Source organism: Toxotes jaculatrix, chromosome 19 (genome assembly GCF_017976425.1).
Source record: "Toxotes jaculatrix isolate fToxJac2 chromosome 19, fToxJac2.pri, whole genome shotgun sequence".
NCBI classification, from domain to species: domain Eukaryota; kingdom Metazoa; phylum Chordata; class Actinopteri; family Toxotidae; genus Toxotes; species Toxotes jaculatrix.
The window spans coordinates 8,084,379-8,109,817 of NC_054412.1; the positions used below are offsets into that span (position 1 = coordinate 8,084,379).

At 40.4% G+C, this 25,439-nt stretch overlaps 1 protein-coding gene across 6 annotated transcripts in view; it reads left to right on the plus strand.

Moving 5' to 3' along the window:
• The first annotated feature begins 1,189 nt into the window (after positions 1-1,189).
• otofa (otoferlin a) overlaps positions 1,190-25,439 on the plus strand; it is a 64,596-nt gene continuing 40,346 nt past the window's right edge. For all 6 annotated transcript variants that reach the window (XM_041064234.1, XM_041064233.1, XM_041064232.1 and 3 more), the window contains exons 1-3: positions 1,190-1,316; positions 7,965-8,023; positions 19,334-19,422. In XM_041064234.1, coding sequence (XP_040920168.1) covers positions 1,235-1,316; positions 7,965-8,023; positions 19,334-19,422 — 230 coding nt within the window. In that variant the 5' untranslated portion in view covers positions 1,190-1,234. The remainder of the gene's footprint in view (positions 1,317-7,964; positions 8,024-19,333; positions 19,423-25,439) is intronic.

Sequence of the window (25,439 nt, forward strand, 5' to 3'; positions counted from 1 at the left end):
TAAGTGTCAGGCAATGCTAGGTTGTCACTCAGTACATGTATTTTTGCATGAAAGCTTTCCTGAGAGTCAGTGTCCATATCTTAACAGGTCCATTACTGTAAGATATGCTAATAGTCTGAGTGTGTCACTGCTGGGATGTTTAGGACCAGAAACATCACAGTGCTGTCAGAGCGAGTCCTGCTGCCATCAGTGCAGCTGTGGTACTCCTGGAAATATAACAGCTGGTGAAACGAGGTATTATTCTTCATTTTCCTCTCAGAGAACGACCTGCTACCTGCTGGTCTTTCCTTGTAACAGAAACACAGATTACAGTGCGTCAGTCAGCACGTAAAACATGCTGTGGTTTTTGTTGTTTGTTACTGGGAGCAAAAAGAAGGGCCACTGCCCGACACCTGACATGGGCTAACTAGCAAAGCTCATCTCATTTGAACCCTGACAGCCATCCTTACCCAGGACCATAGGGGAATACGGAGTTGCCTGGCAACTATATTTTACACTGAATCTGTCCTAAAAAAGAGTAAAATCTAATCCTAAAACATCTTAAATTAGTAAATTAAATTAGTCTTTGTAGCAACATTACAGGAGACTTAAAATGGAATATGACAAAGAATTAAAAGCTCATTATCCTTTAAAATCCTTTAAATCTGTCTTCATAAGGAAAATGAAAATCATCCATTAATTTTTCAAATAGCATCTTTAATGAATTTAAAATAGCTAAATAGAATTTAGATATTATTTAACTTAATTAAGACCAGGCTGTCTGTAATGAAGATAAAGAATATGACGATGGTAAGGCGTACAGTAAGTGCATGACTGTAGGGAAAAGAAAAAAAAGACAAGGAGGCAGCGAATTTCTCTCAAATCCCAGGGCTGGTCTGATCGTTCAAAATTAGAGCATCCACCATCCCCTCGCTGTAGATGAAGCCCACCCCCCGCCCTTCCTGCACAACGAGCAGAGTAAAACCAAGTGCCAGCTCTGAGATGCGCGGTAGAGCCCAGGAGCCACTGAGCACGCACGGAGCAGGAGGAAATGTTAACTGAAGCCTGTGATTCATTCACTCATTTTTGTTAGATTAGAAATGTAAAGTATTTTACATGCTGCCCGTATGGAAAACGATTTTTGGGTCCAGCGAATCCAGACGCAAGAGGCTCACCTAAAGACCATTAAGCACAGATTGCACGGTTCAAGTTTTTTCTGCGTGGAGTAAAATTACTCCCCCGTCACTGTGGACTAATGATGGCTCTAATGGTTCACCTGAGGACGGTCGCTCACCTTCGGGGGAAAGGTGACAGGATCGCCAAAGTTACATTCAGAGGTAGGATATCTTTACCTGCCAGATTTCCGTAGGTTGTAGCCCATGTGTGTTGAAAGTGAGTCTCGCTGTGTGCTGTGCCTTGATTTGCTGTACGTTAGAGAGGATGGTGGGAAATAATCAGGAGTCCTGGATGCGTCAAAAGTTGGGGAAACCCCTCTTTGGGTCCGTGGTCACCGGAGACGCGCAGCGCTCTGATGTACCAATGCGCTTTGGAAGCAAACCGGACTAATATTTCGAAAATTAGATCTCTGTGTGCCTTCCCATCATTAACGAACATTATAATTATAGAAATCCTAAAATATATGCATTCCTCTATCCTTAAAATTATATTATGATACATAAATATTTTATCATTAGATATTTACAGTAACACAGACACAAAACAAGTGTAACTCCTTGAGAATACAGTGACATTATAGGGATTTCTTGTCACTGTTTTCAATTGATGTTTCCACTAGACGCTTGATTTAAGAGGACACTCCCAGGTTACACAGAAGTCCCAGTTAAATCTTTGTAGGAATATTATAGGAAATATTATTAGCACTTTATAATAACCACACAAGAGGAAAAAATATATACTTGGGAATACCGTGACATTACAGTGATTTCCACTTTTTCCTCATAAAGCAATAAAGGCAAGAGGCCAATAAGTTACTATTGACAAAGCTGATGGCATTGATCACTGTGGAGGGTACTGGCAGTGGAGGTTTGGGGGTGTTCTTTGTTACTCCTTCAGGGTAATTGGCAGTCCACTTGTTCTTTGGCCTTTTACAGCTTCTACAGGGTCATTATCACAGCACCCGTCCTGCTGTTCAGAGGAAATAGGAATCAATGTGGAACTGGAAGGAAGGTTGCAAAGAGTTCAGTGTATTTATTCATCGACATCCTATGTTTCTTTGTGTGTGTGTGTGTGTGTGTGTGTGTGTGTGTGTGTGTGTGTGTGTGAGAGAGAGAAAGAGAGAGAGAGAGAGAGAGAGAGAGACAAAGGAAGAGAGGTGTGTGTATTTCAGCACCTTGGACAGCGACCGGTCCACTCTCTGACAGATGACAGATGTTCAGTCCCAGCTGATCTCTGATTAGACTCCTGTTGTCAGCATCAGGGTTGCGTAGGATGTTACAAGACCACTACCCCCTTCCTCCCCTTTTCCTCTCTCCTCTGCTCTGTGTGTGTGTGTGCACCAGATAAAGGATGGGTTTCAGTGCTGTGATCTGTGCTGCAGTGAACTCACCAGGGTCTCGATATTACATGAACCATGTCATCTGTGTCGAGGATTTGATCATCTCCTCTCCCTACCTGTGGTCTAACTGTCTGCACAGTCGCTGTAGTTCATTTCTTTATAATTTCAAATAGCCTAAATAACGATGCGTGCCTTTTTCACCCCAATTTCTGCCCTGCAGTATCTGATTCAGTCAGTGCTTTTCCAAAACCTGTTCACTTCAAGACACAAGTGACTTTCACTGGCGTTCACTTCTGTCATATTCTCTATATGAGTTTTTTAAAAAATTAAAAGAAAAAAAGAAAAGAAAAGAAAGAAAAGGCAGGAGTGCACGTCAAATCTTCTTTCTAGTTGCAGGACAGATAACAGATGCCAACCATAAAAAAAAAAATTTAAACAACAACATTTGCAAATAGTAGTTACCATAAAAGGTTTGTGAATACCTTTTAGATAGAGGACACACACCTGCCCAGTTAAACCAGTGATGCACTCTAATCTGTGACCCATGAGAATGTGTGACCTGAATGTGAAATTACACAGCAATGTAAGTTTTGTTGTTGTTGTTGTTTTCAACCACAGTTCACATACTTTAGTTTCACAGATAATAACAAAAATGATATTTAGACAAGGTCACAGATTTTCACAGCTGTTAAAAAAAATGACTGCGCATACAGATGGGTGACAAATGAAAGGAAAAACCTGAAGAAATGAGTGCAGCCATTGCAGATGTGGATGTCTGCATACAGGGAACAAGGGCTCAGTGAACAGTTTAAGGAGAATGAAAATTAGTGATGTGCTAGCTTTGTGCTGAGATGGGGCCTTTCTTGTTGTCTCCAGTATGGAAATATTTTGATTTGCATGGAGTCATGGAGGAGCTTGTGGAGACAATGTGTTGAGTTTTAGCTTATTTTTACAGGTCCCAAGTAAACACTTTCAACACAGCTGGCCTGAAAGTGTCAGTGCTTCAACAAGGCTTCATCAGCCCATGGCTAATGGCTTTCACAGTCACTAGATCTCAACCCCGCTGAACAATTAAGGGAGATTTTGGGCCAGCGTGTTAGACAGCGCTCTCCATCGCCATCACCACATCACCAAATGAAGGAATATCTTTTGGAAGAACAGCACTCACTCCTCCAGCAGAGCTCAGAGACCTGGAGGATCTATGATGAGGAAGCAATGAAGCTGTTTTTGAAGCTCAAAGAGGAGCAACATCTCACCAAGACATTTTATGTTGGTTTTTCCAATCATTTGTCCGCCCATCTGTATGTTCAGACATCAGCTGCAGGGAGATTTTAATAACAGTGACAGCACAAACCTGTGAAAGTAACTCGTTAACAGGCCACAGACTCTGAGGGGGTCACGTGATCCGCTGTAACACCGGCCACCTGGGGACAGCGGAGACAAACCGTGACAACAAAATCATCCCCTCGTTTGAGTTATTATGGGGAACTTGTTTGCAAACGGTTTCTAATTTACGCATTCAGCAGTTATGGAGTTATGGATTATCATTCATTTGGAGTAAGTCTGTCTCTCTTTTTAGATCTGTCTTTGGTCTCTACGAACTCCTGAGGGAAATATTTGTCTCTTAATCTGATAAATGTGGCACAAAATATCGGTGTTTTTTTAACCACGTTGTATCACATACTTTATTTTTAATAAGAATAAAGTATTGACAACACGGGATTGTGTTTAGAGAGGGTCATAAATTGTGTAACACCGGCGGGCCGCCATCTTTGTTTTGATTCGCAAACGCGCGAGTAACTTGGGAAATGGGATAAAGAAAATAAAATAATCCAGCGGACGGGATGTTATTTCATCCAGGTGGTTAGAAGACTCTCTGGGGATTTTGGAAATACCTCCTGAAAAAGAGAAGGTCGCTACAGACTGAGTAAAGCCGAGGAGAGCTGGAGCGCCAGGTGATAAAGTTTGAGCGGCCTGTAGGCCTACAGCAGCCATCGCAGATTCATGCACACTTTCACATTGATTGAGATAGTTTCACAACTGTCCACACACATTTGCACACGTTATTGCGACAATAATTCACCACATGGTATTAGTTATAGCAAGTTTCCGTCTGTCATATTTTGGTTTACTTAAATATAAAAACATTACGGAGGCCCTTCCATAATGGAAGGCTTTAAAAAGAACAAAACACTTTATCTGAGTGGTCAGATGTAAAGTATGTATTATACATTTTGATATTTATGGATCGTTAGATAACAGAGAGTCACAGGAAAGGTGGGCGAGAGAGAGAGCGATCTGAGCAGGGATCAAACCTGTTGTACACCGATTCACCAGGACACCCACTTTCATAGTCTGATTTAACAAATATTGTTTTCTGTAATTGCTTTGTGTTTACTGCATCCCATGAAAATGTATAATTTTACATTAAAGTGGCTTGAGGAGACTAATGTCTTCAATTATGTTTATTAGCAATCACTTTGCCACAGATGGATAATGAGAGAAATTTCATTAACTTCTTCACATCTTGAAAAGAAAATCATTTCCTCAGCTGTATTTAGAATTTGACATTTATTGGGGACATAATAATCTGTATTTTTATTACTGCTTGATTCCAAAGTTGATGCATATTGTGTGGCAGGTCTTCTATTTACACTCATGCGTCAGTCCAGTTTCCCCCAGTCTCTTCCACTGTTGTGGGTTTTTGAGTCATACTTTTCCCTGCAGGCTGTCAGTAGAGCTTCCTGAGTGCTTTCAGCTCAAACAACTTCCTGTCTATAGAGGAAGAGGTCTGCCAGGAAGCCACAGCCCTCCCTGAGTATGTCAAACCATAAATGACCTCTAGAAATACTGGTGGGAGATGTGTTATGTTATGACATGTTATGTCTGACAGGCAAAGAGACCTAATGGTGTCTAACACATAATGCACATTATGCAGAATCAAATGTCCAGTATTTTGAGAAAATAAAAGCCATAAATCAGTGCACTGAGTGCATTCAAGATGCAATATAAAAAAGCAATAAAGAAGACTGTGAAGTTTACTGTCCAGTCAAGCTGGCTCTTTATATCTGATAACACAGACGCTGAAAAAGTCAGCTTCAAAGGCAAGGCATTATAACTTTTCATGACAAGTCTTTGATGAATCCTCACTGTTATCTGTGGCTCACTCTATTTCTTGATGCTCATAGGCTGGGCTTCTGCACTGCCTGCAGGATAAGGACCACAGTTTGACAAGCAGTATGTCAGAATTAAATGAGAAATTAAGGCATTATTTCCACTTTGGTGACACTGTGTCAGAAATCACTTTTTAAGATATCCAATTGCAGCTTGCTAGATAGGTATTCCTCTTTCTGTTCACCTCTTTTTACCAGTTATCAGCCCCCTTTTAAACTTTGACATCCACACCACTGCATGGACTGTTTGTTTGTCTCTGTGAATCTTCCCTATTTCTTAGGCTGAAATAGAGCTTTGTGCAATCGACTGTATCCTGGAGACATAATTTAAATCCTTTTTCCTCCCTGGACCGCTCTTTTCTATGCGTTCCCCGCTGGAACAGACATTTACTGCTGGTTTAGTTTAAATTGTGGTGCCTATTTGGGATGTAAACCTTTTACTGTTTCATAAATTGGTCAGGAAATAAAGCGAAATGAAATCTCAGTATGGAACAACAAAGATGAGATGCTGATTACACCATGAACATTAAAGCAGATCAACAAAATCCTTTCCACTTTTCTGGTCATTAAATTTTTCAGTTTTACCTTTCCTAGCTCCAGTGAAAGCTGGAAAAAAAAAAGCTGAAGAGCATCTTGTTGCCCTTTCATTTATGTTAGTTGTGAGTCTTTCACGGTGTTCTCTGTCCTTTTCTTTCACCCCTTTCATCTCAGCCTGTCTGCATGAAATAAAAAATGTACTTGCTGTTCCTTTTCTTTCTTCCACCACAGGTTAGTTCTTTCTCTGCTCTCTATCACTTTATTCCTCACTGATCCCACCAAGGCCAAAAGCCAACCTGATTAGCAGGATGTTGTTTTAGTTTGGTGTGGAGCACCTTACATAAGCTTCACATGATCTACTTTCCTAAACCCACGTCTCTAGTTAGATGAAAACGCTGGTATGACGGCAACGCTTCTGTTTTGAATAATGTAGGAGGAATATTGTCTCTCTCCCTCTCTGACATTTAAGTGGTGTTTATTCTCTCAAAAATATTTCAAAGGATGTGGGTTTTATAAGATTGCAGAAAGTGGGGCAGAGTGCGATAGAGATAATGAGCTAGCATTAAAATGGGTCCTTTTTATTGAGAATTATACTGATGAGGTTGTACAAAGCTTAATGTGTTTTCAGGTTTGCTTTTGCATGTTTGTGTCTTTCTAAACTCAAAGACTGTTTGCTCTTTGAATGTGTGATGCTATACTTTCAGCACAGATAAAAAAAATTATAACAGTAATGATAATATTAATAATAATATGTTAGAATCAGGCAGAAACTGTTTATTTCCATTCAAACTTATCATTACAGCCAAACTGACAGGGTCTGTAATTCACTTTTTAGGTCTGTGTGTGTGTGTGTGTGTGTGTGTATTTATATATATACAGAAATGTATGCCAGTACACATCAGCTGTCCACATGCACCCAAACAGACATCAACACCCACACAAAAACTCAGATACACAAAGCTACTACCCCAGCAAGGCAGTGTGCACACATCGGTTTGTCACCATTCATGACCATCACAAAGCAGCCAGGTGAACACAGGATGTAGCAGGCATGAGTGCATCAGGTTACCATACAGTGAATGGCTTTCTGTCCTGTGTATAACCTTGAATACACAATTCACCAACACACAACTGTGTTTACAGACATTTAAGCAGACCATGTGGAAATCTGTGCATAGTGAACATCTGCACATGTTATTCTTATGGTGCTGAAGTCTTTTCTCAGTCTTTGTGTTTCTCTGTTTCTGTTCTGTTGCATGGTGAGGCCTATTGTTGCCATTTAATTGTTTGCATTTCTTTTCCGTCTCCTGTGGCTCCACACAGCCTGTCCCTGTTTGTGTGCTTTTCAGGTGCTTAAGTCATTCATTTGTCTTTTCTGGTCTTTATAGTGACAAATGTAAACCGATATTAGACAGTAGTTGGATAATATTGATCACTGTCTCTCTGAGGATTGATGCAGTCATGTACCAATAGCTTTTTATCACTAATGCGTCAATGTATAAGGAATATTTCTCTGTTGTATGTGGTTGAGGTGGAGCATCAAGAGAGAAGTGCTGGAAGGGGTCAGGAGTTCACAATATGTGCATCATGTTTTTTTTATGTGAAGTCTTATTCTGAAAAGTAACTACAGCTGTTAAATAAATGCAGTGAGGTATAAAACAGCATAAAATGAATAGAATCAAGCGAGGTACCTTAAAATTGAACTTCAGTACTGCACTGTGCCATTACTGAACCATTTAACTGTTCTCCTTGCCTTCCAGGTCTGTCCTTTTACAGCCGTGTGGCAGAGAACTGTGAGGAGGTGGCCCACTTTAATGAGGTCAGTATCTTCATTTCTTCTGTCATACAGTAACTCACCTGGATAATGACCAATCAGCAATTATCTCTTAACTTAATTGAAACCGCAACCTTCCCGACCCCACTGCAGATAACAAAATGCTGATTTCAGAGGCTGCAGGCTTTGTTTATGACATGAGGCAGAAAGTTAGTAATCACTAGTGTATGTCTACACTAGTGATTACTGAGATGAGATTTAAGGGATTACATAATGAAACTTAGAATAAATGTATGTAATTTTAAACATGAGATGAGCGAGCACAGTAAGATCACATTTAGATTCACTCACATTGACATCAGCTGTCTGAGAAAATCGAGTATGTGGAGAAACCCCATTCAGACACTGGGATAACAGAAACTCAAACTTATCATAAGGCGACAGAGCTAACGACTGTGCCGCCCGAGGATCAGTTCTCATCTCCTCATTACTGTTCTGATTCAAAAATCTTACTGCTTCTCACTTGCAACTGGCCAATGTCCTGCCGAGTGTCTCCTAATGACCCTCTGCTGTTCACTGATGTCCTATCAGGGTCTGAGAGGCGAGGCAGAGGTAGAGGCCTCCACCCATGCATGACACCGAACACTTGCTCTGTTGTAATTAAACTAGACACTCTACTCTCTACTGCTGGAGTGAGGAAGAGCTGGTCCCCTAAATAGCTCTTCTGCACTAGAGCTCATTTTAACTCGAAAAAGAAAGTTTAGTGGATATGAACTCTTCATTCCAGTAGGTCCAGTAAATTACATTATTCTGAGCAACACCACAGACCTGAGAATGTTTCTGAAAACCAGAGAGGATTTCAGTCGAGCTCCTCTGCTGCTGACCAGTCAGTCTCTTTACGCTGTGGCTGCCGTGAGATTCCAGGAAATGTTGCCAAAAGGATTCGCGCAGGCTCCTGTCACACTGAGAAACCAGAATTATGATGGATTCAAATGCAAAGAGTCATGTAAGGGAGCAGAGGGGGGAAATAAGAAAGAGAGGAGGGCTGAGGGATCAAGAGAGAAACGCTGGAAGAAATCCTGTCAGAGCATAAGCAAAAGAGACAGAACAGAATAGGGGATGAAGTCAGGGAATGAAATAAGAAAAACAAAGGAGAAAGCGCCTCAAACACATATAGTACCTTCTCAGGGGAGAATTAGCTAAGTTTTTTTTTTGTTCTCTGAGCTTCTGCAGAGAAGAACATTTTTCCTTTGATGGTCTCACAAGCAGAGAGCTGCTTCCTTTGCTGATAACCAGGGCTTTTGTTTTCAGTGTAATCAGGAAAATGGCTAAATGACTGCACAGTTTTGCCCACTTGCATAGTCATGCGCAAGAAAAACACACAGTCCCCGCAGAAATGTTGTTGCTCTTGTAACCTCACTGGTGAAATGTAAGACAGAAAAGTCAACAAAAGTAAGAAATGTGTCAGAAATATTTATAATGATGCATCATATTATTCCTGAGGCCTGACTGCAGTAACTGGTATAGGACTTAGTGGCTAGCACTGATATGTGATCTGTTGTGACAGGCTCACCCAATGCTCCTATAGCGTTGGGGAGGTCGTTAGCATTACTCAGCATCAATAAAACGTCCAGGCTTCCCTTGGGACAACTTGTGCTTCCAGTAGTTCCTGAAACTGTGTGTGTATTGTGTGTGGGTGTGTTGCATGCTGCCGGTGCCCAAGCGTACATGTACTGTTTTCCTGGCCACCACATCACCCCCACCCACCAGACTTTGGAGCAATTCCTCATCACACCCTCCTCATCTGACATCTTCATCCATAGCAGTGGAGCATTTGCATGGCTCGGTAAGCTCAGTCCAGCCCCTGGAATTGAGGGCCATTAGCATAGAGTTGTGTGTCTTGTTGCTTTATGCATGGAATAGCAGGATGCCTTTGAACTAGTCTGCAGATAGACTGGATGGGGAATCTGTATTCATTATTCATTCCTTGGTGGGACTTGGCTTTTAGCTGCAGTACACCAGGGCTTCCCCTTCACTAGTTAGACATAACTGGAGCAAAGAACTGAAAACCCTGCAAGTACTGCATGTGACCACAGCGTTCACTTAGTATGGGCCTGTAGCTGTGATACTGCGACTGTACATGTGTATGTGTCCATGACAAAATGTGTGTTTAAGAGAGAGAGAGAGAGAGTCCATGCAAGAGTTATTATGAGTGTGTTTTTGGGGGGGGGGTTTACAAACAAGATGTCAAGAGGAGATTTGAACTATGCAGACAAGGCAAAGGGAATTATTATTTAAACATAATGAGCACAAGAATATTCCTTCGCCAGCTGCGGCAGCCCTACAGTGTGCAGTGCACAGTCTGACTTTTTAATGAGTCTTGTGACTCTCAGCCTGTCTTTTCTTGTGTACATAACGATGGTGCCACAAATGGTGGCAGTGTTATTGTTTTGTGAATGATTGCAGACATATATCTGAGTCCCTCAGGGATGTGGTATACACACGTATGGGTCACAAGTATGGCGACTGTTTTGATTAGTGAAATGTGTTTAAATGAGTGAGAGGAAATGGTCTCGTGCTGCAAATTGCGGTTTTCGTGTTGCAGATTTGGTGAAACGCATCCCTGACTGCTTTTAGTGTAGCTGTGCAAGAACAACATGTATAAGCTTTTTCAGATGCCACAGCATTGTTTGTCTGTGCTTTCCAAAGGGAACACAAATCACAGCTGGAAAGGTAAATATGTTTTGTGATTTGACAACACTATTGTCAAGGTTTTTTTTAGGTTTAGGCACAAAACGGTTTGGGTTAAATTTACTCCTTTGTTAAGGTGGGGAACAGCTACTGTCCTAGTAAAAAGAAACCAATGTTTTGTTTACCCCTCCAACCCTCTCTCTCTGTGGCTCTACTACAACATCAAACTACTGCCATTTTTGCTCCCAACAGACAAGAGTCATACCTGTGTTTCTTGGGCAACTGTGTCTCCAAGGAATTACATTAAATTTATATATTACTAAATTTTTCTGTCAGCTATGTTGTCATGACAAATATAATGGCTGATGGGATTATTTTCAGAGGCAGCATATTTTTTGATAAACGGCATTGATGAATTCTCTGGTCTGTGGTTAGGTTTAGGCAACAAAAGCACTTTGTTAAGATCATGGAAAGATTGTGGTTAGAGTCTGAAGTCATTGTGAACTTTTTCTTTATTAAATCAGACCGCAATCTTTTCCCTAACCTTAACCAAGTGCTCAAATGTGACTGTAAAAAAGTTTAATAATGACGTAGTCATTACAAACTGTTGTAGGGCAAGACAGAAGACATACATTGTCAGTGAACATTTTACTGATATGTTCATTATCTACATTTTTTGCTACTTGCCAAATACACTAATGTTCTTACAGTGTTTCACCACTGAAAACCTCACCAGCCTGTTAGGGACTCTGAACTCGAGGGCGTGTTGTGGCTGACCAAAGAGAATAGGAAGAGACCACAGTGAGGTCACTTCCACTGAACTTCCCAGACTGCCATGGTAATCAGGTTTGGGAAGTTAGTGGGCCTGAGGAAGGCGTATCTGTTCTATGAGAGCATATCACTATCCGGGTGAGGTTTTTAAATTAATATACATCTACCCAGTAGCAGGAATCATATCCTGTAAGCCACTGGAGAGTAAAAGACTCTTAAAACATAAAGTCATGCATCAGGGTGGAGGTCATATTTCACCTGCTGCTAAAAGCTAAAAATGTAATAAAATTAAACATTTTGTGTGTGTGTGTGTGTGTGTTTTTAGTGTAGTAAGTATGCTGATGTGCACAGGCACATACCTACCTAATTTCTGTAGGGAATGCTGTATTTTTACTTTGTTATTGTGAGCCCCTTTGGAAAAAAATATTTAAGTGCCCATTTCTCTTTGGCTGTGTCTGTGTGTGCCCATGTGCATCTGCTTGTAGCTCCTCTGCTTTAAGGAGTTTCTCTCTCAGGAGCAACGAGGTGCCTCAGTAAACACTAGCACAAAAATAGAGTACACTAACTACAGTAGTCCACAGAAAAGACACTTAACTAGAAAATATTATCTGGTGCTGACAGAACAGAATATGCACAAAAACAAAGAACTAGGACAACACAAGGTCCAAACAATAGTTTCTACACCAGAACAATTCCTCTTCCCAGCTATGTCTGAATGGATTTCTGTCTCAAAGCGTGCAACTTAGAAACCAGCTGGAATAAAGCCAAATAGATTTCCTTGTTTTTATGGAAAAAAAAAAGGTCCCCAGTAGATGAAGCCAGTGAGTGTTTTATTTGCATATAATTGCACAATTCTAGTGAGAAGCAGGTGAGACATGTTTAGCAGTAAGCCTTTTGGGGTTACTTTCCTCTATGGCTATGATAAGAGGGAATTGCTGTAAACAGTTGTATTCAGAGATTTGTGTTGGAGCAGCTCTGCTCAAACAATAACTTGTCAACCACAAATATATGATTTTTAATCAACAGACAATGAATTCAGCTTGGGCTGTTGTTTTGCTACTTGTAACACAACATATTTGGATAAATGCGCAGCAGATGAACAGAAGCTTCTCTAGTTGGAAAGAAGAAGAAGCAGAGAGAAGAACAAGAAATATTCCATCTCAGCAGAAAAGTTTTTTTTTAACTGAGGGGTGCGTGCTATCTCCCAGCACAACACCATCTATTTTCGAGCACTAGGAGCAGCTTACTTGACAAGTGCCTTGTTCATTATCTTCGCCATCTGGTCTTCCACAGCAGAAACTGGGGAGCTAATTGCAGTTTTATTAGAATCCAGTCTGAAACAAAATGAGATTTCATTGAATTAAGTGGATAAAGGTTCTGGTACCTGACTGCACTCACTTTCAAGAGAAGAGGAAGAATGGCGTTATCCACCATTTGATTTAACGCTTCCCTGCCTGTTATATAAAAGTAAAACTGACTTTTTAATCGATTAAAGTTTATGTAGTAGTCGTGTTTTGGAGTAAAAAAATTTAAACTTTTTTTGTTTTTTTGTTGCTGCCACAGTGATTTATGGATATACTGTACTTTGGTGTATAAAATCTTCTGACTGGATTATCAGTCAGTGTGCCCACACCTGTGGCATTTCATTTGACACATACTATAAATTAGATTGAGATGAATGGAGAAACATTGGAGCACACAGAGAAAGTGACATGAGAAACAGAGTGGGGATGGACAGCCCAATTGAAAAAAGTAAATTGCAACTGGGTCGGTGGTGGTGGTGGTGGCAGGGTGGGCATGCAGGCAGTGATGTCAATGAATTGGACAAGATTGAGTTTCTTATCAGAGATGCTGTCAGGCCCTGTTCAGAACTGGCATTAACATGTGTCTTGGGTGTCCGATCACAGGTGGACAGCTCTAAGTACGAGCGTGAATGCACCCAAGGACGCATTTGAGATCCAATCACTCAGACCACATTCGGATTTGGTCTGGGCCACATATGGCCACATTCTCTTAGGAGTGTGTATGCAAATGTTTCCTGGGCCACACTGAAGGGCCACCTACTCGAAAAGAGTGCTTTAAACATCTTCGGTGATCAGTCTTAGTGTACATGCAGAAGTTAAGACAGACAGAATGGTGACCGTTTTTTCACGTTATAGATTTGCTCAAAAATTGCTCCTTAAGCATCAGATGTGTGAGGACAGCTCACACATCTGATGCTTAAGTGTTTCACAATGACAAGTGTTGCATAATTAAAACCACATTCATAAAAAAAAGGAGGAGAATATCACTGAAAGAAACAGAATAATCACAGGTATTGTCAGGGTACTGTATGTAGGCGAGTGAAGCTCCAGCATTTAATAATTTACTGCTGCAGAGGTGGACTCTCTCTTGTATTGTACATGATAGCAAACTCAAGAGAATACAGAGAAAGTCTTCGCTCACAATACTCAGTATCGTATAGCATATGGAGCTGACTGGTAAATCCTGCTGTAACAAGAAGGTTGTTTACACTGCCTCTTTCTGCAGTCTACCCTTATCTCTTTTATCTTTTATCTTTTATCTAAACCTGCAGAATCCAAATGTAAAGGGCTGCATCATCACAAGATCACAACCAGCCTGTTAACTTAGCAGAGAAGATGACAGACTGCGTAGAGAATCCTCTTACTGTAAATCTAACATGTTGCTGCCAATCCTTGTAGCGAGCGAGCGTGAAAGATAGAACATATTGTTCATAATTAATCATAGAGGTGTTTTCATCCTCCATGTGTCCATGGCAACAGTTATGAGCTATCAAAGGATGGCATGCCGGGGAAAAGCGAGGGTTACACGATCGTTCGTCTACTGGCCACAGTGCTACAGCATGGGATCACAGCAGTAATAGCTGCTCTTCAGCTGGGCATTTAGCCCCTCTGATTGGCTTCAAGGCTTCCGGTTACCGAGATCATGCCTGTCACTTTTTAATGAGCAACCTCCCTCCACCAATTAGGCTGTGGATCATACAGTACAAAGGGTTAGAAGGGGGATCTGGGAATAGGAATGTGTGTTCTTTAAAAAGGCTCAGAAAATAGAGAGGAGGATCTAAAATAAGACCAGCATTGTGTTCTTTTTTTAAGTGCAGTTATGATTTCCTTTTAGTTTACAGTCACACATTTCTTTAACACATAATCTGATACATTATCATAAAGAGAGTTAGACCAGACTTTAGAGTAGACGCATTGCAGCAGGTTTACATCAGTCTGTGTTTGAAGCACAGTGACTATTTGACAGCTTCAAGTGCGAGCTCTGCAGAGCTGCACACCGTACGAAAACACAACAAGAACACAGTGTAACCTCACATTCAGGATTGTGTTTCTTTTTATTTTGTTGCATTTAAAGGCCCTGCACAGCCCTACAGGTGCTCTCACTAACTCTGAAATGAAGTCACCAAACTCTTTACACTAAATGAGATTAGGCCTTTTTCACAGCAGCCATTTTGACTTGTCATAGCAGGAAACAATGGTTCTCCTCTGTTCAGGTGTCCCAGTAAGCCGTGACAGTGAGCCGGCATGCACTGAAGCAGCTAAATGGAATTCAGGCATCATTGATTTGATTATTTCTTACACCTGAGTTTGTTGAAGTATCTTTCGTGAAAAAGGATTATGGGAAGTGTGGGTTCCAGGTTTTTTGGAACTTGACCCATTCTTGGGTTAAGGGTTATCTAGGATAACCCTAGGGCCTCAAAAATATTTGAGAATTTGAGTATTTACCTTTTTTATTGGTCCATGAAAAGTCAATTTGGTAAGAGTTATTAAGAGACTTTGGACGTCCCTGTAGGCTTGTGGATGAGTTTACCATTTTTATCTTGAAAACCTCATTTATATAAGTTAAGTGTCCGGAAATTTCAGGAAAAGAAATCTCCGAAGACTTAATGCTTTATTGCTCCATTGCTGAAACAATTGACTTTGCCACATGTGTATCATTTTGAAATAACACACACCATCAGCTTTATCCACTTTCATCTGTTCTCTAAAGGTCATATTATACTCTAAAAAATGGGATACCACCTCTGGGATCTTTTGTCTATTGGCAGTTCAGTTAATCTTGACTGTGTCACCTGTTTCTTTCTCTCTCTCTCTCAAAAAGAAAAAAAAGTTATCATTTGTCACAAGCAGCCTTATATCCTCTTGGGAAATGTATTTGCCTCTCCTCGATGGTCAGCTGACGGGCAATATAGTCATGCCATAAGGGTTTTATTGGGGTAACCATGACAACGCTGAATCAAACATAATGAATGCCAATAAATATAATCCAGTGCGTTTCATATAAGTGCCTGCATTTGTTCAGCAGGCTGATGTAGCATGGTATTGTGCTTCTGAATGTGTTTAAATTTTAACTTTATGCTGCTCAGAGACGGCAGATTAAAAATAGACATTTGGCTAAATCACAGTCATCACATAATCATTTATTCATGTATGTTTGGGAAATTTGGGGTGAGTGTGCAGGCGAACTACATGAACAGAAATAATAAGTATCTGTTTCTTCTGAATAACAAAAGTGTGTAAGCTTTTGCGCACCTCTTTTTTCAGAAAGTAAGAAATATGTTTATCGGAGAACCGCTCAGCTTGACAAATGAGAATATTTTTGAAGCTCAGTGTTGCATAACACTATCTGAAATTGCTTTCGTCTGAGAAAAATAGCACCTTTTTCAAAATGCAGTGGTTAATATTGCAAGTGCATTCTCTGATTTTTGTTACCCTGTAGGCAAATTCCATTCGATTGTTTGCAGTGTTGCTGCTCTCTAAAAACCTGTGCTCAGTTGACGCACACTAAACCTTTCCATTTTCTGACCTTATTGGATTCTCTGCTCTCATTTGATTTGTCTGCTCTGTGTGGGTATTTAATCCACTGTAATCACATGACCATCATGGTGACTGTGAAAGCAGTAGGCAACATAAACAGCTTTCTCCCTCATGTTGTTCCTGTGTGCGTCTTACTCCAGAGATAAGCAGTCTTGGACATTGTAGCAGAGAGTGCAGACGAGCAAAGCACTGAGCCACGTAATGGAGTTAACATGGCTGCAAATGGAAGTTTGAAGTTGGTAGATTTGTGTTTGTATGTGTGGAAAAGGGAAATAAGAGGGCAAATGTGTACCTGGACCAACACACGCTGCACATGTGTTCACAGGCACAGATTAAAATGAGGGGTTTCCATACTCTGGGGAAATTAATGCAGTTGCCCAGTGTCCCTGGTGTTACATAAACAAAGCATCATGTTTGCAGTTGTGTCAGTATCATTTGAGCTACAGTGTGTGTTATTCAGTGGTATTTGTATATTCGCCGTCCTTTCCTCCATTAGCTGTGTGTGCTGTCATCCGTGCAACATTAACATCATGCTGGGGCCTCTTTCCTTCTCCCCTCTCGACTGCTCAAACACACTGGAGGAGATTTAGCTGTAAATGAGATGTGGTACTGCTGTGATAGCCATAACCTCAGATGACGACTGTCACTCTGAAGGTGTTTGCAGGCTGAAAAAGAGCAAGGAAGAAGGGAGCAGTACTGGTCACCCATGGATGAATCTGGGAAAGAGAAATCACAGACTGCAGGGCCTGAGGGTGGGGAGCACAGACGGATGGTTTAATTCAACACACAGACACACACATACAAGTGTCTTCAGATTTTTGAAGGCAGGTCTACCAGTAGCAGGTGGGAACCCCAGGATTCGATAATGGGACAGTCCTGATGGATCGTTTGCCTGACAGCCTGCAGTGTTTTCCTGAATGAGAGGCCAATATCAGCAGGGGGTGAATGAGTTTTAAATGACCTGTGCAACCTTTATCCCTCTGCCCTCATGCAGTCTCTTTTTCCTGTGGTACTTTAGTACAGAGGAGAAGGCTCTGAGGTGATTTACTGAACGTGAATCGACACATTAATTCATCAAATTTCTAACCTTGGAATGAATATCCTTGGTTCTTTACTTAATTTTGCAGCCTTCTCATAGTTAATGACCAGAGTAGAATTGAATGATATCACAATTAGGGATGAGATTTTACTAATGTGCCTGTTAATGCCTGTAATGAGACTTGTAAATAGAAACTGCTTAGATGCTTTTAGCACATCTGTCACAACATACTTTTCTCATAGGTATTAACTACTGGATATTTTAGGATTTCCTACATCTAGATCATATTCCAAAGGCAGTTCTCTACAGTATTCATCTTAATTAAACTGATTCATGCTGAATGAATAATTCTGTCTGCCAATGCACAGCCAGAAGGGACAAACCTAAAGGGAGTTGTGGATATATTTCCTCCCTAACTTTAGCTTTAATGGGAGTTTTAAGAGAGTAAAGAGGGTTTTTCGTGCTTGTTTTTGTTTTTTAACTGTATAACATTTTCAAGAATACCAGAATTGGAATTTAGTTTGGTCTATAAATAATTACACTTAGTAGGTGAGATGAAACAATAGAAAAGCCAAAAACAACAGACAGTGACAGACAGGCTCTATTACTTTGTTTTTACACTGTTTCTTCTTAGCTGTAAGTGGTGTGGTTCATTTTTTATGAAGTGTCTTTTATAATTTTTTATTGTGGTCTGATATAATGGGATATATAAAAAGAGTAGTAGCTGAATTGTGCTTGATGACTTGAGTTAAGTGATTACAACTCATCTAGCTATTTGACTGTACTGCTGACAAACTAATCTTCTGCTAAAAAACACTCAGGGTTCTTATAATTTATACATGACAGGCCCGTCACAAGGGATGCATTATGTCCTCAAACGTGTGGAGAAAACAGGAAAGTACCATACCGAGTGCCTGATCAACCTGACAAAGCCAATTAGTAAAGACACCACTGAGGAGATTTCTGGTGAACATGATTTCGCATTAAGAAATAAAAAGTAATAAAGCTGCAATATTTTTTTTTCTTTTCCTGTCAAAACTACATGTCACTAACCACCTGAAATATTTTTAAACTGTTATTTTAGAACTAATTAAAGAGAAAATGCCAAAGGAGGGTTATCCATCAAAGCTGTTTTCACATTTCTAACAACCTGGGCTTTTTTCTCAATCATATCCAAGATATTTTTAAGAATTCATTACCATTAAGTTTTGCTTGGCTGCTGCTTTTTTCTTGTTTTACCTCGTGGCAAATAAGCTCATCAATATTCTTAAGTCAGTGCTATGCAACCTGGAGATGTTTATGGTAATAAATAAAACATTGTGATGCTTGGTTCCCTCCAGAACAGCACCTCTGTAGCTGGTAGGGTTTCTTTTAAACTCAAGGACTCTTCAGAGGTACAGTTCTATGCTGACACAAGGCCTTGACTCTGGTCCTTGACCACTTTGATTGGCTTAAAGGGATAGAAAAATATCTTCGGAAATACGATTATTTGCTTTTTAGCCGAGAGTTAAAGAGTTAGGGTTGATATCAGTTCAGTGGACAGACTGGTTCAGCACATGCTAGCTTGGTGCGGGGGCTGGAGGTGTGAGAAATGCGCCGGTAACGCCCAAGCCCCGCTGCGAGGGCCAACTTCTGCAGTGCTGCATGCAGTCAGTGAATGCCACTGACCACCTGGCTGCCTCTTAAACCACAAATTCTCTGCATGTGTGAAATACAGAATATGTGGCATATGGCTTTGGAGGCTTTGGAGCTGTTTAAGGGCACCTTTGACAGAGCTGGACTGAGTCATGAAAGTAATGTGATAAGTAATGTAAATTATTGTCTTTGCTGTGGATTTTTCAATAAGCTACCGATGCTACCTGCTACCGATGACTTCATATTTACCAAACAGATCACCTAATAATACTGTGAATTAAATATATATATTGTTCTAAACTGGTCGAACAAAACAAGCAATTTGAAGACATCTCATTGCCCTGCTATGTTCTTAAGCTTTTTGTCTTCTTCTTCCAGACGTTTCGATGGCCCATTGCCAGCAGGCTGGATGGAAACGAGATGCTTGAGATCCAAGTGTACAATTACAGCAAAGTCTTCTCCAACAGGTGAGGCGTGCTGCTGCTGCCAGCTTGTCCTTAAAACACATTTACTACACCAAACAGGATTTCAGAGTAAACTGTTTGTGGTTTCAGTGCCCTTCCTGCCTTCCTGTGACCAATTCAGACTGACACGCGGCGTGTGTTTCTCAGCTAAAGCAGAATAAGCTCTGTATTGCCTGAGAGTGTGTTCTAAATTGACTCAATTGTGTGTGCAACAGACTGCTAACCACAGAGCTGGCCATGAATGAGTTTCACGTCAGGAGGGGAGAGGAGGTAATGAAATAGCATTAGATCCACAGCAATGGTCACATTTGTCACTTCACACTCTCCAAACAATCAGATCACGAAGAACAAACAGTGTGTTGTAGTGGACAAAGAGATCGGGATCTCATGTTGAACATGATGTCTTATGCTTTGTTTTTTTGGGCATTTGTGTGAGTGTGTGATTGTGCTGTATGTGTGTATTTGATATCACCCTGGTTTGACAAGTTTAAGTAACAAATCCTAAAATGAGCAGGGTGAATTTCAGTTATAAGCCATTTGCAGTTCTTACATTAGCAACCTAAGTGCTCTTGAGCAATGCATTCTCACTCAAACCTGCTTCAAGGATCCTATGCAGCACTTTAATTACTTCTAAGACATCATTTGTTCAGAGGTTGTGAATGGAAAGTGGCTAATTAAGGAATTTCCATCTCCAATTTCCTTTGAAGTGTATCCTGCAGTGTAGCTCCTCTGGCTGATGTGTCCAGATCTGCAAAGATATCAGCCAGGAAGCCTGTCCGTCTCCTCTGTCCATAACAAATCCAATCAGGTCGTTACAGCTGCTGCATTTAACCGGTGAACTGATTGATGCGTCCAGACTAAGAACAAATTACATCGCCCACACAGTCATTAGAACTCGATCTGTCTGTATGTAAATGTAGGTGGTAATGTGTGTGTGTGTGTGTTTGTGTGTGTACGTGTGTGTACCACTGTCTTTATATTTTATCTGTGTGACCATATCATGCCTGCCCCATGTAAATGAGGTTATTGTGTGTTAATGTGTGTTAATATGTGTAATGTAAGTGCCGGCACATTTCTCCTCCACTTACAAAGACGACTCCGAGCTAAAAGCAGGTGGCAGGTGTGCAGACAGATGTTGGATCAGCTCTACATCAAGGCAGGTCTTAACTGTCATCATGATTTTTTTCTGGTGCTATTGTGTGGAAGAGAAAAACATAAACAGCAAGAGTTTCACAGAATTTCACAGCCGCATATAACAATTCACAGAGAATCAGAAGGTTTAAGAGGTGACCAGAGAAATATGCAAAACTAATTTTGCAGTCTGACTACACTGATAATCTGTCTGATTTGGTGTTTCTCTTCATTTTTCAATTTGGCTTTGCCTTGGTCTTTGTGTCTGTTGCAGCTCACGTTAGCATTTACCTCAGCACTAATGTACAATCTGACAGAGCTGCTAGCATTGCTGTAGTCTTGGTCACATCAAATGAAGAAATGTTTTGATTCAACGGTTGATTTACAAAACCTGTACAGCTGCATCAAACTCCTTCATGTTTGTTGCCATTTACAGGACAATTTTTCTCTCTCTGTTTTTCTGGCTCTGACACATCTGCAAGCTCATGCCCTCATTCATAATCTATCCTACAAAGCCAACCATGGTAAAAGGCATAAATAAGCGGTCACCTGGCCCTCAGGCCAGTAAAAACATACATAAAATATGGGCTCAGTGTTCCGTTTGGGAATTTCAGAAGAAATAAGCAAAAAAAAATTGCATTTCCACTTTTGTGCTATTAAAAAAAATTTTCATCCACTCACTCCTTTATAACACCACAAGCTCAGATGCAGATGCATTCTCTTATATAATCTAATAATAATATAATCTAATAATATAACACACAGATTAATGTGTGCACACCCACAAGTACTAGTGCATGCAAAGACACTTTCTCACACACGTAAACACAAACACACCCGACACACATTTAGGAGGGTAAATAATTCAAGGTGAGTCATAGCTTGTGTTGTTCTCACACCTGCTCCACATGTCCGCAGGCTGTATCATTACCAGGGTAACTGATCTGCTTCATCACTGTAGGCACCAACACACTGTAAGTCCAGTGTGTCACACCCAGCGACCTCAAGTGCGATCATATTACCACAACACAAAGAGAAGGCAGTGATGCATGATGGTCTCTGTGCTGCGGTGGCATATAGACCATGTTTTATTATCTGTTTTCCCCTGTGGCTCAGAGATATGCTTTTATATGCTGAATGCCTTGGAGTACACTGCATGTGAGTTACTGAGCACAGGAGCAAAGAGCAGGTTATATGATTGTATGATTGCATATTCAAGGTCTTCAACCTGAAGTCAGTGACTCCTAGGGCTCCATGAGGGAATATCAGGGGGTCCCTGAAGTTAGAATTGGAATTAGTAATAGTATTTTGTTTCTGTTTTTTCTGTTTCTATTTTTTATTTTATTTTATTTTTTTCTGTTTGTTTTGATCATCAGAACCAAGCTTGCTGTGGCTGTGTCCCAAAGCATGGGCTGAATCCTCTGAAGTCCACATTTCTAGCCTAAATACATCATAACCTTGTTGACCACGCCATTATGAAATGTTATGTCAGAAGAAATCCAGCCTGCACCATTAGTTTTGGTCTCTGTGGTTTGCAGGCCTTCACATCCTTTTTAGCCTCTTGCAGGAAGGTGCTGCTGTATAGCTAATTGAATATGTGCAGCGCACATTTCTGCAAGATAACGCTGTAATGACAGTGCTATACTGCACTTCCACTCTTTCCCTGCGATTATCATAATAATCATTGCAAATGTTCAGAGTATTAAAATCTTGTCTTGTACTATATAAGTACTAAAAATTACTGTGCAGTGTTTTGGCATCTGATAAGCTTTCAAACTTGCCAATCCATCCACTCTTAACTGGACCTCCTGGATCTTATTTCATGTCTCACTGGTACCTGAAGCAGCGAGTACCACCAACGCAGCTCCTTGTATTTTTTTAATGCAGGGTTGTTTTGTCGGTCTGAACACCCTCTCAGAGGCCTCGGGGGGGATCTCTGCAGTATACTTGGGTGCCAGGTTATGAAATGAATCAAAAGTTAGCAGTGAAAAGTATAAGAAGGAAGTACAGGTGGCTAGAATGGACCCTCCAGTGTCAGTAAGCTAAAATAGGGGAAATGTTTTCCTAAAGCTGAATTGAAAGCCTGCACACCTGCTGAGTTTAGAACAATTTTCCAACTTCTGTAGAAAGCTTTTTGAGAAAGAAAGACGAAGAACAGTTCAGCAGTCCAGGTACAGTGTAATGAAATGAAAGTCTAATTATGCTGGTACACAGAGCTCATACAGAAACTAAAATGGTCTAAAATGGGACAGATTGAATATATTTTCATGCTATTAAAACATGATGAGTATTCACTTAAGCCCTTTGCCACCAGGAAATGTGTAATAGTTGGAAGTTCCCTGTTGTACATGATCTTTTTAAAGGATGCATTATATTGACTTATATTGGTATTAATTCCTAAATCAAGTGTGAGTAATAACTCCATCAGGCTCAGAGATCGGAGCACCTCATCAGCAATTTTAGTCAGTAATTTGTGTTTTCTTTATGCAGACATGTAATTTCTATCAGTATGGCCCCAAAGAAACAGCCCATTTCGACAAAACTAATGCTTTGACTAACAGCTTTTATGTCCTTAACAAGGTGTTTGTCAAGCAACAAATTGCAACAGCAATATTCACATTTGGTGTAATTTAGAACAATATGATATGAATGATGATATATATACAAATGAAGGTGAGGTGTTGGTGATGCAGCGCACTGATTGCTAGTGACATGTATGCACACTCACATATTGTTTTTATATAATATGAGAATGAATTAAAGTCAGAGTGTTGGTGGTGTTATCTGAACATCAGCCTTGAGTACTAAAACTTCTTCTTGAACACTAATGCTTCATCTGTTCTTCTGCTGTTCTGCAGGCAGAAGCACTGACACTGATCAGTCAGGAAGAACAATACATGTTTTAAAATGCTGGTGGTGTACGATCTCTGTGTTCTCCTTTGAAAAACGTGAGACTTTTGAACAACTTTCTCTGATGTTAGCTGCTCTGTGCTTAAATTAATTGCACTGTCTTTCTCTTCTCCTGATTTCAGCACTAAATCAAATCACCTCCTTGCTATTTTTTTTTTTTTTTTACTTCAGTCTTGAGTTTCAGTTTATCTTTATATTAGTGTTCTGGTTTTCATTTAGCCACAGGACATATAGTTGCTGATCTTTCTGGTATCCAAAAAAGTATAGAACTCCTCCATGTTGTACACACTGATAGTCAACGATTTAAAGCCCAGTCTGAAAATGCAGTGTTATGTATTATGTTTTTTTCAGGCAATGGCCTCATAATACTTTTTAGTCATGATATCAGCTTGGCTTGAGGGAAGGTACAGTCTGTCTGTCAGTTGGTCCACCACTTTGGAAACCTCTTTGAAATTTCTCAAAAACTATTGCTTTGCTTGCCATTAAATATGGTACAGACATTCACTGATGCATCCCTCTGACTTGGGAGATTGTCTGAATCTACGTAATATAACCAGGTTAATATTTGTAGTGTTTAGTGAGATGACGTCTTGACAATTGTCGGATGGATTGCCAGGAAATTGGTTACAGACACTCATGTTTCCCTCGTGATGGATGGATTGTAATAACTTTAGTAATGCTTTTGTGTCACTGCTTCAACCTCAGTATCTTCAACATTGCATCCAGGGTTGTGCAATACGATAGATACTGTAGGTAATATTGGGTTGTCTAACATTGATTTATTTAATTTATCTAATTTGCTGCATTAGCTGAAAGCAGACATTCCTGTCAGGTTATTTTATTTACAAACTGTTTCTCCATTTATTTCCTCTATGTTGCCTGACAGAGGACTTTTTTTTTATCATGTCAACCAGTCCTAATTGCATCTTTAAAACACCAAACACTGGTATATGTAATACTGCAGTACAGTGATGAACATCTACACTGAGCAGAATTTATGTCATTCAAGCTGACATTTTAATAAATCAGATCTGGGTCATATTGTATTTACGTAGTATTTCTTGTGTTTATTTTGTCCTGTGACACAGCTGTTATGAACCTGGAACAGCACTCTGCCTGTAGGCATTACAGCAACAAGAGCAACTAAACCACACACCTAGATTGGCATGACATGCTGATGAAGACTGACAAGGAAAAACAAGGCTTAATAGCCTTTTCTATTGTTTGTGGTTCAAAAAAAATTCCATTATGCTCGTCAGTGTGTGTGCGTGCGTGTTTGTGTGCGCCTGTAAAAAGGAGAAAAACTGGAATATTGATTTGTGTGAATCAATATATATTTGTCCTTGAGAGACATGTTGGCTGAATCTTTTTATGTTTATATCAGTGTGTTCACTGATGGGGGGGGCACTGCTTGGCAGAGGTTTTTCCCCTGCTCATCAAAGGCCAAATCACACACACCTGTCAGCTGTAACATTACCATTTCGCACAGTCCTCCAGCTGAGATCACAGCAGCTGCGGCGGATGAGTGCAACCTTGAGATCAAGTCTGTTTGACTTTTACATTTCAAAGTTGTGATTGCCTTCTCTCCAGTTCGCCCTGGCCAGCAATTTTGTTATAGCCACGTCTCAATTTGCAAAAGGCACTTGAAAAATGATACAAATTTGAAAGGGAAGGGAGCTCTGAATTATGGAGCAGATGAAAGTAAATTGTTTGCAGAACTACAATCAATAATGAATGCCACCTTTTGAAGTGCTAAAAAGTGAGCCAGAACATGATAGGCCCTGCTCGGTTCAATTATTCAACACTTGTACACACGTTACAATGGCTGAAAGGAGGAAATGACAGACCATTTTCTTCTCTAAGTAGCCCTGGATGCATTGATCACTGTGCACTGTCTGCTGAAGGAAAGAGCGATTATGCTGCGGAGGGTTAGTATTTTCAGGGCAAAAGTTTCAATTCATCTTCAAAGAAAAAGTTTT